General features: G+C 30.7%; 2 protein-coding genes and 2 non-coding genes across 4 annotated transcripts; 2 read left to right on the top strand and 2 right to left on the bottom strand.

Annotated features, from left to right (window-relative positions):
- Positions 1–26: 26 nt before the first annotated feature.
- Positions 27–98, bottom strand: TRNAA-CGC (transfer RNA alanine (anticodon CGC)). Its single transcript has one exon. It is a non-coding gene; the product is annotated as a tRNA-Ala (tRNA).
- Positions 99–349: 251 nt separating this feature from the next.
- Positions 350–421, bottom strand: TRNAA-CGC (transfer RNA alanine (anticodon CGC)). Its single transcript has one exon. It is a non-coding gene; the product is annotated as a tRNA-Ala (tRNA).
- A 1,031-nt stretch (positions 422–1,452) lies between these two features.
- Positions 1,453–3,606, top strand: LOC135790506 (cytochrome P450 9e2-like). The gene is made up of 4 exons (XM_065300735.1): positions 1,453–1,792; positions 1,853–2,016; positions 2,077–3,117; positions 3,174–3,606. The coding sequence occupies exons 1-4, from the start codon at positions 1,593–1,595 to the stop codon at positions 3,344–3,346; spliced, it is 1,578 nt and encodes a 525-aa protein (XP_065156807.1). The 5' UTR covers positions 1,453–1,592; the 3' UTR covers positions 3,347–3,606.
- Positions 3,607–8,926: 5,320 nt separating this feature from the next.
- On the top strand, positions 8,927–10,564 carry LOC135791079 (drebrin-like protein). Its single transcript, XM_065301393.1, has 2 exons — positions 8,927–9,084; positions 9,745–10,564. The coding sequence occupies exons 1-2, from the start codon at positions 9,073–9,075 to the stop codon at positions 10,450–10,452; spliced, it is 720 nt and encodes a 239-aa protein (XP_065157465.1). The 5' UTR covers positions 8,927–9,072; the 3' UTR covers positions 10,453–10,564.
- The last annotated feature ends 4,428 nt before the right edge of the window (positions 10,565–14,992 follow it).

Here is a 14,992-nt window from a genome sequence, read left to right as displayed (position 1 = left end):
GCAACAATAGAACAAAAAATTAACTTTGGAGGAGCTGGGATTTGAACCCAGGACTTTCAGCATGCGAAGCAGACACTCTACCACTGAGTTACACCCCCGAATAGTTACATGGAAGATTTAAACAAATATGAAGAACAAATATTCTCAAAGATATATTTCTAAGTTATAGTTATTCTATTTTTCTAGAAATTGACACATTCATTAACATTTTTGGGTATTTATGGTAGTATTACAAACTTTTTTTTTCTAAAATTAACTAATATTAGTCATTTTTTGGACGTCCGATTATTGAACCTTGGGGACATATTTCCAAAAAAAAAATTGCAACAACAGAACAAAAAGTTACTTTTGGAGGAGCTGGGATTTGAACCCAGGACTTTCAGCATGCGAAGCAGACACTCTACCACTGAGTTACACCCCCGAATGGTTACAAGGAAGATTTAAAGAATTGTTAATAACAAATATTCTCAAAGTTATATTTCTAAGTCATATTAGGCAATTTGTAATATTATTTGTTTTTAACATACCTTTACTGTCTTAGACAATCTAAAAATATTCTAAAATAAATTACATACACAGGAATTTAAACGTTCGGTAATTATTGCTTGCTTTAAAATTTATAAATAATTGTTGTAAATCGTAAATCGCATCGACACGCACTTGTACATTAAATTAAAGTAAGGCTCACAACGTTAAAGCGTAAAAAGCGAAATTAATCTAAGTTTAACGTAGTTGAGTCCAGTTTGCGTAGTAAAATGTCTAATGAGAGTCTAATAACGCAAGTAAGTAATTGTAAGTAATTACCGCATACGAAATAAATATTGTGTATTGCATAGTAATTATATTTGTAAATGTGTATTAAAAAAACACACCAGACGTTTACAACTTGTCCGAAAACATCAACAAAACTAGTTTTAGATTTGAAACAATGATTGTCTGCGTATTTTATGTTGCGCTAGGACTTTTGAACTTCAAATATAAAGCAACATTTATTATGATTAAAATGTCAAGTAGTTATTTTTCAATTATAAAATAGTAATGTTTTTAATAATTTGCTCGTATTTTAGGAGCAGAGTCTGATTGGATAATATTCACCTAGAATGTGTAAAAGTAAAAGAACCTTGCACAACTTTTTTGATCTTGTGGGTGTGCAACAACTGATCCATATGCAAACGTCATATTATAATGTTTACTGACATTGTAAAGCTTTTTATCAGCATGTATCAACAAGAAAGCATAGTGTTGAGTATTTTAGTTTAAGCAAAATTAACATTTTTGTAAAATATTGTACCTATATATTACATTTAGATGTCCTTAGTTTTAATCATGCCTATTATTAAACTATCTAAATATTGTCTTAGAAGAGATAGCATACTCACATCGGTGCATTTTATAAATAAATCTTAAAATGCTACTGTTACCTAGTGGTTTGGATTCGTGCAAATTCTTATCAAACTATAAACAAACTAAAGTTGTTGCTACACTAACAGATGATGTTCATTATTGTTTAAACTTACCTCAGAACAGGCAGTAATTTTACTCACTGCAACTTAATACTCTTATAGTTATTAATCAATTTAAAACTAGCTAAAATGATTTTGATATTTTTAGTTTTTACTTCTTGTTTTCTTGCATATTGGCACTATGCAAGAACTTACAGCTTTTGGGATAAAAAGGGTGTGGATAATATTAAACCCTACACATTTGCCGGGTCATTTAGTTCCAATGTTGTATTACAAAAATCTGTCCCAGAGATTGTCCAAGAACATTATAATAAATATAAAAATAACAGGTTTGTAAATGTTTGCCAAATTATTTTAAATCATCTTTGGAATAAATTAATGTGTTGTAGATATTTTGGGATGTATCAATTTACACTACCTACATTTGTTGTAAAAGATATGGAACTGTTAAAATTAATTTCCGTGAAAGATTTTGATACGTTTATTGATCATGCAAATTCGGCAAATGAAGAACTTGATCCGCTATGGAGTAAAAATATTCTTGCATTAGTAGGTGAGTATAATTTATTGATATATTTATAAAATACAATTATATTACATGTTTTGATTTTAGGTGATAAATGGCGTAATATGAGAGCAACTTTAAGCCCAGCCTTTACAGGGAGCAAGATGCGTTTGATGTTCAATTTGATCAACGACGAATCTCTACAATTTGTCAATTACTTTCGCGAACAAAATAAACCCATTGTCGAACGCGACATGAAAGATATATTTTCCCGTGTCACCAATGATGTCCTCGCAAGTTGTGCTTTTGGCGTTAAAGTAGATTCGATGAAAGATCCCGAAAATGACTTCTTTATCAATGGCCGCAAAGCGTTCGACTTCAGCGGTTTTCAACAATTGATCTTTTTCATGTATTCTGCAACTCCTCGTCTAATGAAATTCTTTGGAATACGTCTCTTTGCCGAGAGAACCTCCGCTTTTCTCCGAAACCTCATTATTGAAGCAATTAAATTTCGCGAAAAAGAAAATTATGTGAGACCCGATATGATCCATCTCATGTTAGAAGCTAGAAAAGGAACACTCAGTCAAGATGACACTGATCAGAATAGTGTCTCTTCAACTACAGAAAATGGACATTCTGAACCTAAACGCCGACATGTTGATATGACTGATGAAGATATTGTTGCACAAGCTATGATATTCCATTTTGGAGGATTTGATACAACTTCATCATCTATGGTTTGTCTTGCTTATGAATTAGCTGTAAATCCGGAAATTCAGAACAAACTGTACCAAGAGGTCCAAGAAAACTGGTTGGAATGTTCAGGAGAAGTAAACTACGAGATGATTATGAAGTTGGAATACATGAATATGTGTATTTCGGAAGCTTTAAGAAAATGGCCCCCACTTATATTAGCAGATCGCCAAACTGCTAAGGAATATAAAATTCCGCCACAGCGTAAGGGTGAAACAGAAGTTACTTTATCTAAAGGCACAATTATTTGGATTCCAATTTATGCTATACATAGAGATCCCGAATTTTTCCCAGATCCACTTAAATTTGATCCTGAGAGATTCAGCGAAGAAAATAAACACAAGATTCCAACTTTTGCTTATATGCCGTTTAGTATTGGACCAAGAAATTGCATAGGTACGTTATCATATTGATATAAATTGCAGTTATTTAAATTTTAAATTTTGTTTTAGCTCAAAGATTTGCCCTAATGACAATTAAAACTATTATGTTCCATCTTCTTCGAGAATTTGAAATTGTTCCAGTTGCAAGTTCGAATATTCCGTTCAAGTTGAGCACAAAACACGTGAATGTTGCATGTGAAGGTGGGCTGACGTTAGGTTTGAAACGTAGACAAATGGAATAAGCATGCGTTAATTACTGTCTTAGTATTGTACCCAAATGAGGTTCAGATAAGCACGCAAAACTGTTAAATTGATAAGTAACTATAACTAATACCAGTATATTTGTGATAATGTGTGGTTTTCCTAATTTTAGAAACTGTAATCATCATTTTATTATATTAAAATTTAATAGTTATGTGTTGTAGGTAATTATAGTTGTAACAGATAAAAAATTATATAACTAAGTAACAAAATTTTTATTTGAATAAATTGAATAAATACATTTGTCGTATTTTCTTTTTCTGATGATTTTAAGGTTATAACATCTCTTTATTTTTAGATTTATGATAGTAATATATTTTATTATTGCTGTTGTTGTTGTTGATGATGATGAAGGTGTAAATTTTAAGCCATTTGTAAGTGCAACGTTGAAGTTCAACGTCCGGACACAATTCGTACGGAATTTTTCATTATCAATACTTTTGTTCGCTACCACGGCGTCTCCGCAGAAGCAGAAGAGCATCAGTGACTAAGAAAAAACTAGTTTCATTAAAAAAGGCAATTTGATATAATAATGCAACAAAAGAGAGGCCTACAGATACGATGTGCACAGTGCATCCAGCACAGCGCAGGCCCATAATAAAAGTCACAAAATTATATCTGCTTCGTAAGCGTTTTTTATTAGCACTTTGAAGTCCGGACGAACTTTATTGCTCGCTACTCACACAGTTCTTAAACTAAACGTAATCTCCATCCTTTCGTGGAATTCCAGCCGGGTCGATTGCTGCAAAATATAAAATTGTTCAAATTCGTGGGTGAATGTGATCGCGATTGTGCACCGCAATTAAAATCTCCACGCAAAAGAATATAAGAGACTTGCATGTTGGTGAAGTTAGTAAGTGGCGGCTGGTTTTAAATCTGCGGTTTATTGAATAATTTATAGCATGAATTGCGAAATAATGGACAAACAAATCATGCGCTGACAGGAGACGGAGTTGCGCGTTGCACAGCCCGGTACTTTGAGCTGAGAAGATAAGATCTAGCGAAGCATTTCGGTATTTCTTGTTTACGCAAAATGTCACAAAACGCACCAGAAATAAACGACATTCCGAACGTGCAATGCAAATCAATTTATTTATTTATCTGCCAAAAACTGATAAAAAGGACTGAATAATTGTATGGAACAATACGTTTTGTTTTTGTTAGGGTTATTTGTAATATATGGACGCAATAATTACAATTTAATATCATGCAATTTTACGCAATTAAAACGATCATTTCTTTTATAAAGGAAATTCCTTAATGGTAAAAAATTTATTGCCATCCAGGTTTATTTGTAATTTAATATTGTTATTTGTTCATTTGTTCTTCATAAAATTAGAAACACTTAACTTTGTTGATTTTTTTTGGTTCAAAAAATTAAATTAATTATTTCATCATCACTAAAAGTAAAACTCAACGCAAGAGAGTGTTTTATTCCTATTCACCGTGTAAACTTTAACTTAATATGAAATTAGTATTTGAAATATTTATTTATTATAATTTTACGTGATTTTTGGATTTTACAATTTGTATTTGAGTTGACATGTTTCGCCTCTTCATAAAGTTTATGAAGATGCCCTCTGGGCGAAACATGTCAACTCAAATACAAATTGTAAAATCCAAAAATCACGTAAAATTATAATAAATAAATATTTCAAATATAAAAATGGATTACGTATTCGCCAAAGAAAGTAATAAATGAAATTAGTAGTTTATTATATGCAACCCAATATACTCGTTGTGACTTAAAGCTGCCTATCATGAAATGTTGTTTTGTGTTTATTCGCTTTTCCTTTCAAACCTCATTCAATGGTGAGTACTCGTATCACAAAATTACAGTTTCATAAAATATTTTTTTAAATTATGGAAAAGAATAAAACTATAATTAAAAACAACATTGTTTGACCTTTCAATTTCCTAATCAAATTTAGAAAAAATAGATGTAAGTTATGTTTAAACCATGCTAATCCTTTTCGTTGCATTCCTTTCTCATTTATAATCATTATTATAATCAATTTTCATTCTTTTTAATTATTTATTATTACACCATGTGCAAGATTGTTTGTGCTCTAGATTTAATTCCTCCGATGACATTTGTTCACAGCAAGGAAATTCCTCGCGACGACATCTTTGCCAACCATCAACATCAGCGTGGTTTCGACATAATAGCCTCGACGAAGGTGATCACTCGCAGGAATGCGTATCAGGTGGTTTTGGGTGTGACCGTGTGTGTCAGTGTGTGGCCTCGTGCTCTGCATTTTGCGTTCCGAAACGAATATTTGCCTCATCAACACATTTCATAAATGACGAGTATTTCATGAAAAGTGTTGAATATATTCCAAACGCTTGATTTACACATCTAGCATGGATTTAATATCCTGATAGTTTGAAACAGTTTTAATATGTTATCTGTGTGAACGCCTCAGGGCACGGAAATTGAATAGACATCAACCAGACGCGGAAAGCACAAGTCGACAATGTCCTCAAAGCCAACAAGAAATAAGTCTCGAACAGGTTGATCTGATTTAATTCACTCCACACAACAGTAGTACTTAAATCTGCTTAATGATGAGTTAATGTTTTAAAACTCGTAGGAAGTTATATATACTACTACGCAAAATTAAAATTTCAAAAGAAGGAAACTGATATTATCAAGGTCACGTACAAAGGACAAAATTTACGATTATTTATTTCTAAATAATAATTTCCTTAACTTCATCATATTAATCAATGCAATTTATCATTAACCAGTATTTAAATTACTTTCCAATATGCTAATCAACTAATATGTTACATTAACATAAAGATTTGTCTTCAACATTCTTGTACAACAAGAGTTACATAAAACTAGATAAGGGCTATTATCTTGTTGTTATTAAATTGCCTTCAGCTAACGAAATATTTCATGATACTGGATTATTTCAATATAATATGAACATGTTTATGTTAGAATTTGCAGTTGGGTTGAGTATGAAATTTCTGTTCGCGCACTGGCTGATGTAATATAGTCCAAATGCTTGAAATACATAATAATGCATAACTTTTACTGCTTTAACACTAAAGTCTAAACTTACTTCGCGTATGTACGGTTCCGAGTCATTGCGAGGCAAGGCAATTTAATGCTATAAACAAATGTGAAACTCGGTAGGACTAGTAGGAGTAATGTAAACAAAGATATGCAATCATGTAATACTTTCTTTAGTTAAAGTAAAGTTTATTAAGTATGCATTTTCTATAACCCGATTTAGTAAACTTAGTAAATGCTTTTAATTTGTTTAATATTATTTAAATTAGTTAAATATAATGTTTATAAATATTGATTACAACATTTTTATATAATGCCTATTTTTATTTATTTGTTATTATGTAAACTGTTTTCTTTTTCATTTCATTTGTAGGACACTTGTTCCAAATTCTTTATTCTTCATTCACAATTCATGATTCTTGCTGGTTTATTCTTTGCTTGGTTGGTTTGTTGGTGGATACACAGTTGATTTGGTCCCCGGTGTTTCGGTTGAGCGAAAACCTTGATTCAGAATCCTCAACTCGCACGTTTCCAAACTTATTATTGCACGTATGTAGATACACAACTTTTAAAAGTTTGTTCAAATAATATTGCCGATCTGATTAAAAATTAAGAATCAAAATATTTTTCACTTAAAACTCAGTGCAATAAAAACTCAATGTTGATTACTTTTTAAGTACATGAATTTCAACCGTCAAGTGTCAACACTTGACATTGCATGTGTGCACTCAATGTAATTTACTTTTATTAACCAGCGGAACAAGTGACTTTTTAGGAATTTTTTACGTTTAAATAAACATGAATTAAAAACATACAACTTGTTGAAAACTTTCTTTCTGCGAATCAAATTACAAACGTAATTTAACATGTTTTACATTGCTTAATGTACCTCAAACTACATTAAATTAGTTTATACTAAATATTTAGTAATGAAGTATGTTGAAACGTGCTTGATGGCAGACTTGACCGGAACAATCTAAATTCTTGGATACACTTAATAAATAAAAACTTTATGTGTATCACATTGCCGATTGAATCATGTTTCGCGGTGATTTAACCTTGCGACAAGTTTTTTGTTTTTTATAAATATACTTTTCATATAGCAATATAACTGATATTCTTTGAGATTTGTAAAAGTTTTAATATTGATATCGAGTTTAAGATTTAATTCACATTGGTTTCGTCAACATTATTAGTATTCAAATTTAATAAGAATTAATTAATTTTATGAAAAATCTTTTATTTTGTTAACAAGTTTCAAGTTTTTTTTAATAAATCTTATCAATTCTTTTTAAACAAAAAATAAACGAGATCAATTTTGAAAACCTGTTTTCAATTTAATTTAACAACACATAGCAACAAAAATATAGACAATATTTTCAAATTTTAATGTATTTACAACGTGTTTCTAACTATAAAATTATTCATATCATGTAGTATCAATACAATAACTAGTTACAAAAAGAAAGAACACAAAAGGAAAAGTTTCCTCATTGCACGAATACAAATAACAAAGTCGATCGGTAATAATCGATATTTTAATGTTAACAAAGTTAACAGAATTAATACCTACAATGAAGTGAAACAACTCCAAGATGAAACAACTTTCATTTTCATTTTCTTTCGTTCGGCCGCTTTTTAAAGGCATGATTAAACATAGCATTACGTTATTGTGTCGATTTTTACAATTGGAATTAATCACGTTATATTAATTACATTCTAATAAGTATTTATTATTGTATTGATTGAACTTTTCAAACGCAATGGAATTTTATTCTCTGATAATGTTCGAAAAAATGTTTGTGTTACTATACGTATGTCCAGGTGTACTTAAAGCAGATATTAGATTTTATGAGTCACAATTTCAACAATGCAACAATCCCACTAAGTGCAGAATGCAAAAATCAGAGGCCTATGCAAATTGTAAATCATGTGTGCATAATAAGTGGAAACTGAAACTTTATGCAACACGATGAATAATAAAACGTTCATGCAGAGTGGAGACATAGAGACATTCATGTTTGTATGAGGTGTCATTTCTTAAGAGTTTTTAAAATTTTTGCTCATACGAAACCTAACAATAAAGAAACTTCTTCGCTTTTTTAAAAGTGACTTAAAAGTTACTTAAGTGTTGTTAAACTGCAGTTTTATCTTTTTCTCTACTAATTTAATTGTTTAACAACTATTAATGATGTTTTTATTGTGACGCTGTTCTTAATGATCGTGTGTAAACATTTGAAATTTTTCCCAGCGCAGAACAATTTTCATTGCATTAAAAAAAGAATAATGTGCAGAATTGAGTTAAGTACATATAAAGATATTATAAACTTAAAATATTTTGTTTCCTAATATATTTCATTTATTATATATTTCTTTAATATTTAATTACCAAGTTCTACTTATGCTAGTATAGTTTATAGGTACATATTTAGGTATAGACGACACGGATGACTGAAGCATGGCGCGAACCAAGAATTAACTCGCATGTTATTCTCGCGGTAAGCTTGCGTTGCGTGGCTTAAGTCCACCCGACTTAAGTCTTCGCCAACCTTGCTCTGCAATGTGGGGGCTTAAACTATATAAGCCAGGCGCGCCACAAATCGCGGCTGTTTACCTCTTTGTTTACACCCGACAATAATTGTGATCAACAAGTGTCTGTGTATTCGATAATAAATCATCACAATGAAAATTTTCGTAAGTAATCTAATTATTTATTATATAAACCAAGTGTTTTAAATTATATGCTGCAATCGCAATTAATTTCTTCAAGGTTTGATAAGAACTTGTTTAAAATGATTATAATTAGAGTAATTATTAATTAATTAGGTTCATGAGTAGTTTTAGTTTGCTTGGAGAATTTATGACTTGATAATAATGTTAATTTTATTACTGTATCAATTAATTGATTATAATTTACTCTAATCAACACTAGCAGTGGTCATATAAGTGTTGGAAAAGTATATTACAAAAGTATACTTAGGTTAAAACCAGTTTAATAATTTGTAATATTAACTCAAAAAAGCAAAGCAACTTATGAATAGATCTATTTGTGCAAACTTGTTATAAATTAAAACAATGTAAAACAAAACAAAAAACTTGATTTTGCGATACAAGATTTATTGCAACCAAGAATCTGAAGTCAAAACACTGGTTTAGTTTATTAGATTATATCTTACTTATTATTCATGTTATTCAAGGTTAACTGTGACATTTAAGTCTTGACTTAAGTGAGTGATTAAGACACAAAGAATTGTTATACAAAAACTATGAAAGTATCAGATGCTAATTTAATACTATTGTGATAAAAAATTAATATATTTATAAATATTTACATAATTTTTTAAATTGTTTTAGTTAATTTGCTCTGCCATCTTGGCTTGCGCTGTGGCCCAGCAACAAAACACAACCCCAGTTCCAATTCTGAAACAAATTAACCGTCACAACGAAGATGGTTCATACAGTTATGGATATGAAGCCGCTGATGGTTCTTACAAAATTGAATCAAAGTACCCAACTGGTGAAGTCTTCGGCAAGTACGGCTACGTAGATGATGGTGGTAAACTCCGAGAGATTGAATATGGTGCATCCCGTCGTGGTTTTGAACCTGCTGGTAATGAAATCAACGTCCCACCACCAACCCTCCAACAAAACAACGCTGCCATCCGTCCTCTGAACCCCAATGAGGAAGATGATGGTCAATACCGTGAAGATCCCAGTGTGTATTACAAGGATGAGAAATATAACAACCCTGCCCCAGCTCGTACTGCCCAGCCTGCTCCTCAGCAATACAACTACCAACAACAATCACAATACCAGCAACCTCAATACCAACCACAACAACAACAACAACACCAACAAATTACTGGATTCTTGAATAACTATCAACAACCAAGGAATTATCAACAACCTGCTCAACCAGCTTTCAGGCCACAACCTTCTTACCAACAACCACAAGCAAGATATTACAATCCTGATCATGCTAACTTCAACCCTTATGCTGGACACCCAGCCAGCAACTTTGATGTTGCTAGCGGATCTTACTCAGTGCAATACAGGCGATAAGCAATACGTAATGTTGTAAAGTAATTAGTGTGTATTCTTTTGACTAGTCTTCAGACTTATTGTTTATATACGTATGTATTAAAGTTAATTATAAATAAAAATATTAAACATTTTTATTTTGTTACGTCTTATTTAAAGAAATTGTGGTCTGTTATTATTCATTGCAGAAAATGGTAGAAAGTGTTGCATTTACGTAAGAAGCGCACGCGTTATGCGCATATTAAGTAAGTAACACCAGAAGAACTAAGTTACCAATGAATTGTACAAAGTACAACAATAAAATTCAAAGAATAAAATATTTGGAATAAAATAAAGTATAATTACGATAAAATTTAAATCAAACTGTATGATTGTAGGCCTAAGTTTGGTCAATAAACATTACATACCTTATTAAGTGCTTCTAAGAATTAACTATGACTTAACTAGGATGCATTTAAAGTTTCCATATTGAATTTTATGTGTTTTATTGTTTTATGTGTCAATTGTATTAAAATAGTTTATGATCTGCATAACATGCATTGACGTAGGAGTCAAGAGTCGTCAATGCACCACTCACTCATTAAGTCATACCGTGGCGTGACTTAAGTCAAGTTTGTTCTTATTTCTTCATTGATGACAATGTCAACTGCATTAAACCATGCCATAAATTCTAAAGAAATACAAAATATAAGAATTACACCTTACAAATTCCGTCGTATGTCATGAATGTGCGATTTTATTGTATTTTGTGGTTTGGTTATAGGCAACACACTATACATCGTTCTTAAAATGTTTAATTATTCTTGCAGATTATTCCAAAAGTGAATTTCTACACCGAGTTTTGTTTTAATTGAATGATTGTGTGGATATCCAATTAAATTGTCAACACTCCAATTTCGTATTATAAATTTATATTATAATTTGTACAAATGAGTCAAAACAGCATGAATTTCATTGAATCAAGTTGATTTCCTAGCAAATTGAATTCTTGATCTCGGTAGTTGGATAGTGCAAAAATTGATATGACCAGCAGTTACATTTCGATTTGGGTGGAGTCGCGGAAGACCTTGGAATTCTTCGCTCGCATATTATGCGATAGTCGAACGCACCAGAACGAAATGGACAGCAATGAACGCTTTACACCTTGGCGAGTGTGCGGACATAATCTTGTTACATATTACACAAGGCTCAACTCAACTCTACTTAACTCGTGTTGCATACAAGCAGAACAATATTCAAATAGAAACATACAGTATCACGGACAAATTTTGAGAGAAAACTCGATTAAAAATCAAACCGCATTTCAAATTGCTTCCACACATTAAATTTCCAATTGCAGCTGATAGGAATAATTAAGCAGGAAGAAAGTAAACGAATTTAGCCAAAACTTCATGAATAACTAACTTCTACCGACGCAAGACCCGATTGAAAGTGAATAATGTGAGTAAAGTGAGTGAATCAACGCAAGTAAGCAAGCGTGAAATGAAAACGAAACTTGATTCATTATTGAATCATACTATCACTTGCATCTTTGGTGTTAATATCTTTGATATTTTTAAATCATCAAAATTTTGACAGAATATAATTGTCTGCTTTGAGAATGCTTGGGTTGAAATTGTGTTATGTACGAGTACGACGACACGTTCTAATTCACGCGTGAACGTGATTTTCTCATTTTATTAAAGCATTATTTAAGTTTATATGGTTATATTCACGCATTCAATGATTACGTTTTTTTCGACTTTAATATCCTAGTGCCATTGCGTACCATTGCATGTTGTAATCGCGCAATTGAACATTGAGATAGTCATAAGCGTCGGAATACGAGTATGATTATGAAGGTTATTGCTTTTTGTCTTTGACAGTCAATTCATTGCAATTGGTTAAGGAATGTCGAAGTCTTACTGCAAGAATGAAATATAACCGATTTAGTAAGTTAACAATGTATTACATATTGTAAAGAATATTAGTGTAGTAGATATTATGTTTATAAAATGAAGTAAAAATTTAATAAAATCACATGAAAGTTTATTTGTGATAATTATTGATTTAATTATAAATATTAGTGATCAATTAAATTTCTGTGACATTCAATCGGTAATAATTATTTGCCACATTTAATTTAAGTCAAGCTTAACTGACTTAAGACAAATTAGTTGTAAAATAACAGCGGTCATTTGAAAATCATTGATAAAATGTTAATCATGTGGAGCCTGGTTGGCGATTCGTTATAATTCCATATCATTAATTCTAGCTATTTCAATATCATTCGATCGATTGATTCAGTTTGAGTTTGAGTTTAAGTTTGCAATAACTTGTTAAGTTGCTTAAACACATTGATTTTCTAATGATTAGAATATATTCGCATTATTTTTAAATCTACACAAATTCAACATTTATGGCATTGGACTTGGGTAGACCTGAGCTCGCTGGTTTTGTTGATCAAGTTTTACATGTTCTGTCTCATGTCAGTGGCATGGAAAGGTCATGAGCATGTAGTCTGCAACAAATGTAAATGTATAGAGAATAAAGCAAGAGAAGTTTTGCAAACACAAATTTGGTTCATCTAAAGGTGGAGTCAGCTTAAAATGTAAATTGATTTGGCATAAGTTACTTTCGAAAGTGCTCTTTTATATATTTTTTAAAAATTGAATAACATGAAGAATGTTATTATATAAAATGACACTATTTTTATAAAATTCTAGTAGGTAATCTGCCCAATTTTATAATACTTGATTGTATCACGCAAATAAACAATGTGAAATGATATATTGAAACTTTTCGTAGGTGCTACACAATCACACGAACCAGACTCAGATTTGCACTATGCTGCGCCCAGCAGACAGCAGTAGGTCAATGCGAGGAGGTGCATATTGACGAATTACATACAATATGTTCATGCTGATCCAAAATAATCATCCCTAATACCTATTGAAATTACATTTTAAATTTCCTGACTATTTCTTTACAGATATGTCGATTCTTTATTTTCTGTATCTGCTTTCTGGGATATTGCCCAAAATGTTGATACTTTGTAAAGATGATTAGCTGCAAAACACAATAAATGGTGTTATATTGTTATTTTGTAACAAGAGTTTATTCAAAATATCTTTGAATACTTATTAAGTTATATCGAGACATGTGGTAAGTTACTCTACATGCACTACGAGTGATGGAAAATTATATAGATACACATCGCTTTGCTGCTAATTTGCAATCGGTGTTTTGATTGATGTACCACGCGTAGTGTAATTACCATTACACACCACGGATTGGTATGCACCTTTATGAGTTTATCGAGTTTACGATGCGATGCGGCTGGTAAGAATGTGTTGCTCAACTCAACACGCACAATGATAAATAATTCACTGTTTTGCTGACGTACTATCGTATGTAATCATCCTCACTGAACTTTTTACTATAACATTTTAGAGTGGTATTACAATGTGGCAAATTTAGTTCATGCACGTAAATAGATCAGAATAAAATATAAACTATAATAATTTAGTATTTGATTAGGTTAATAACGATTTTATTATTTTTTATTTTATCACGTGTATAAATATTATGGCGCCTGTAAATTTATTAATTTAGAGAAAAATTAATAGATCAAGTTTTCAGCTTATCAACAATGAAGTTAGTAACAAAATACTGAATTTTAATTTATTAAATGGAAAGATTTTAAAACAAGTTTTTTTGATATCAAAACAATACAAACAAAATAAAATTAGTTTTACCATATCATGAATAATATCTATTATCAAAAATTAAAAATGAATCAGATTTCGAACATAAAAAGTGTTGTTTGTTCAAGCATTACATAAAGATCGAAAGTTGTTTCAAGTCAGCTTAAAGTGAGCGAACTAAATAAAGACGAAACAAATAAAACTTTTTACTATCCAACCAAAAACACCATACACCATATATCGCTATAAGCACGAATTAACCTTATTACATTTTGATGTTCATACAGCTACGAAAAGCTAATTAAATAATAGCAATTTAAATTCCGCACAGAATTCCAAACATTTACTATCAAATATAGAAATAATATTATAGAAATGTAATTGTAAATTTAAGAAAATTTACCACGAATTTATAATAATTTAATTTAAATAGTTTACTCTCATTAATGTGTTTAATCTTCCATTAAATTAGTTTTTTGATCAAGTAATATTTTGGCTAAGTGCTAAATAAAAAAGAAAATAATTATCCATAAAAGCTAATTATCCTTGATTAATATTTACGAGTTTAAAATGTAATTGATGTGTAAGTATCATTAGAAACTCCAAACAACAATTTTTGCAAACTTCGTTTAAATCTTTAGGCAGAGCTGGAAGCAACACCATAAAGTAATCTGCAAAGTAGCACTACATTTAATTAGCTTCCGCGATATTTAGAACTAACTTAAGTAAGAGTTAGACTTAAATTTGAGCTGCATTTTAACTTCAATTGCTTGTTCACACGTGATTACCAATAAAACTTAAAATATACAAAGTGTATACATTTTTATAAAATTATATCCGAATTAAATATTATTTAAGTTTATATTGTGGTGTTT

This window comes from Atheta coriaria, unplaced genomic scaffold, assembly GCF_025399875.1.
Source record: "Atheta coriaria isolate IRGN ID8LTWV9N9 unplaced genomic scaffold, Caltech_Dcor_3.1 hic_scaffold_4_pilon, whole genome shotgun sequence".
Lineage (NCBI taxonomy): Eukaryota > Metazoa > Arthropoda > Insecta > Coleoptera > Staphylinidae > Dalotia > Dalotia coriaria.
This window is presented reverse-complemented; position numbering and strand designations above follow the sequence as displayed.

Coding starts and splice junctions, on each gene's coding strand:
- LOC135790506 (XM_065300735.1), top strand. CDS start 1,593: ATGATTTTGATATTTTTAGTTTTTACTTCTTGTTTTCTTGCATATTGG. Junction 1,793..1,852: donor AATAAATATAAAAATAACAG/GTTTGTAAATGT, acceptor AATGTGTTGTAG/ATATTTTGGGATGTATCAAT. Junction 2,017..2,076: donor AAATATTCTTGCATTAGTAG/GTGAGTATAATT, acceptor TTTTGATTTTAG/GTGATAAATGGCGTAATATG.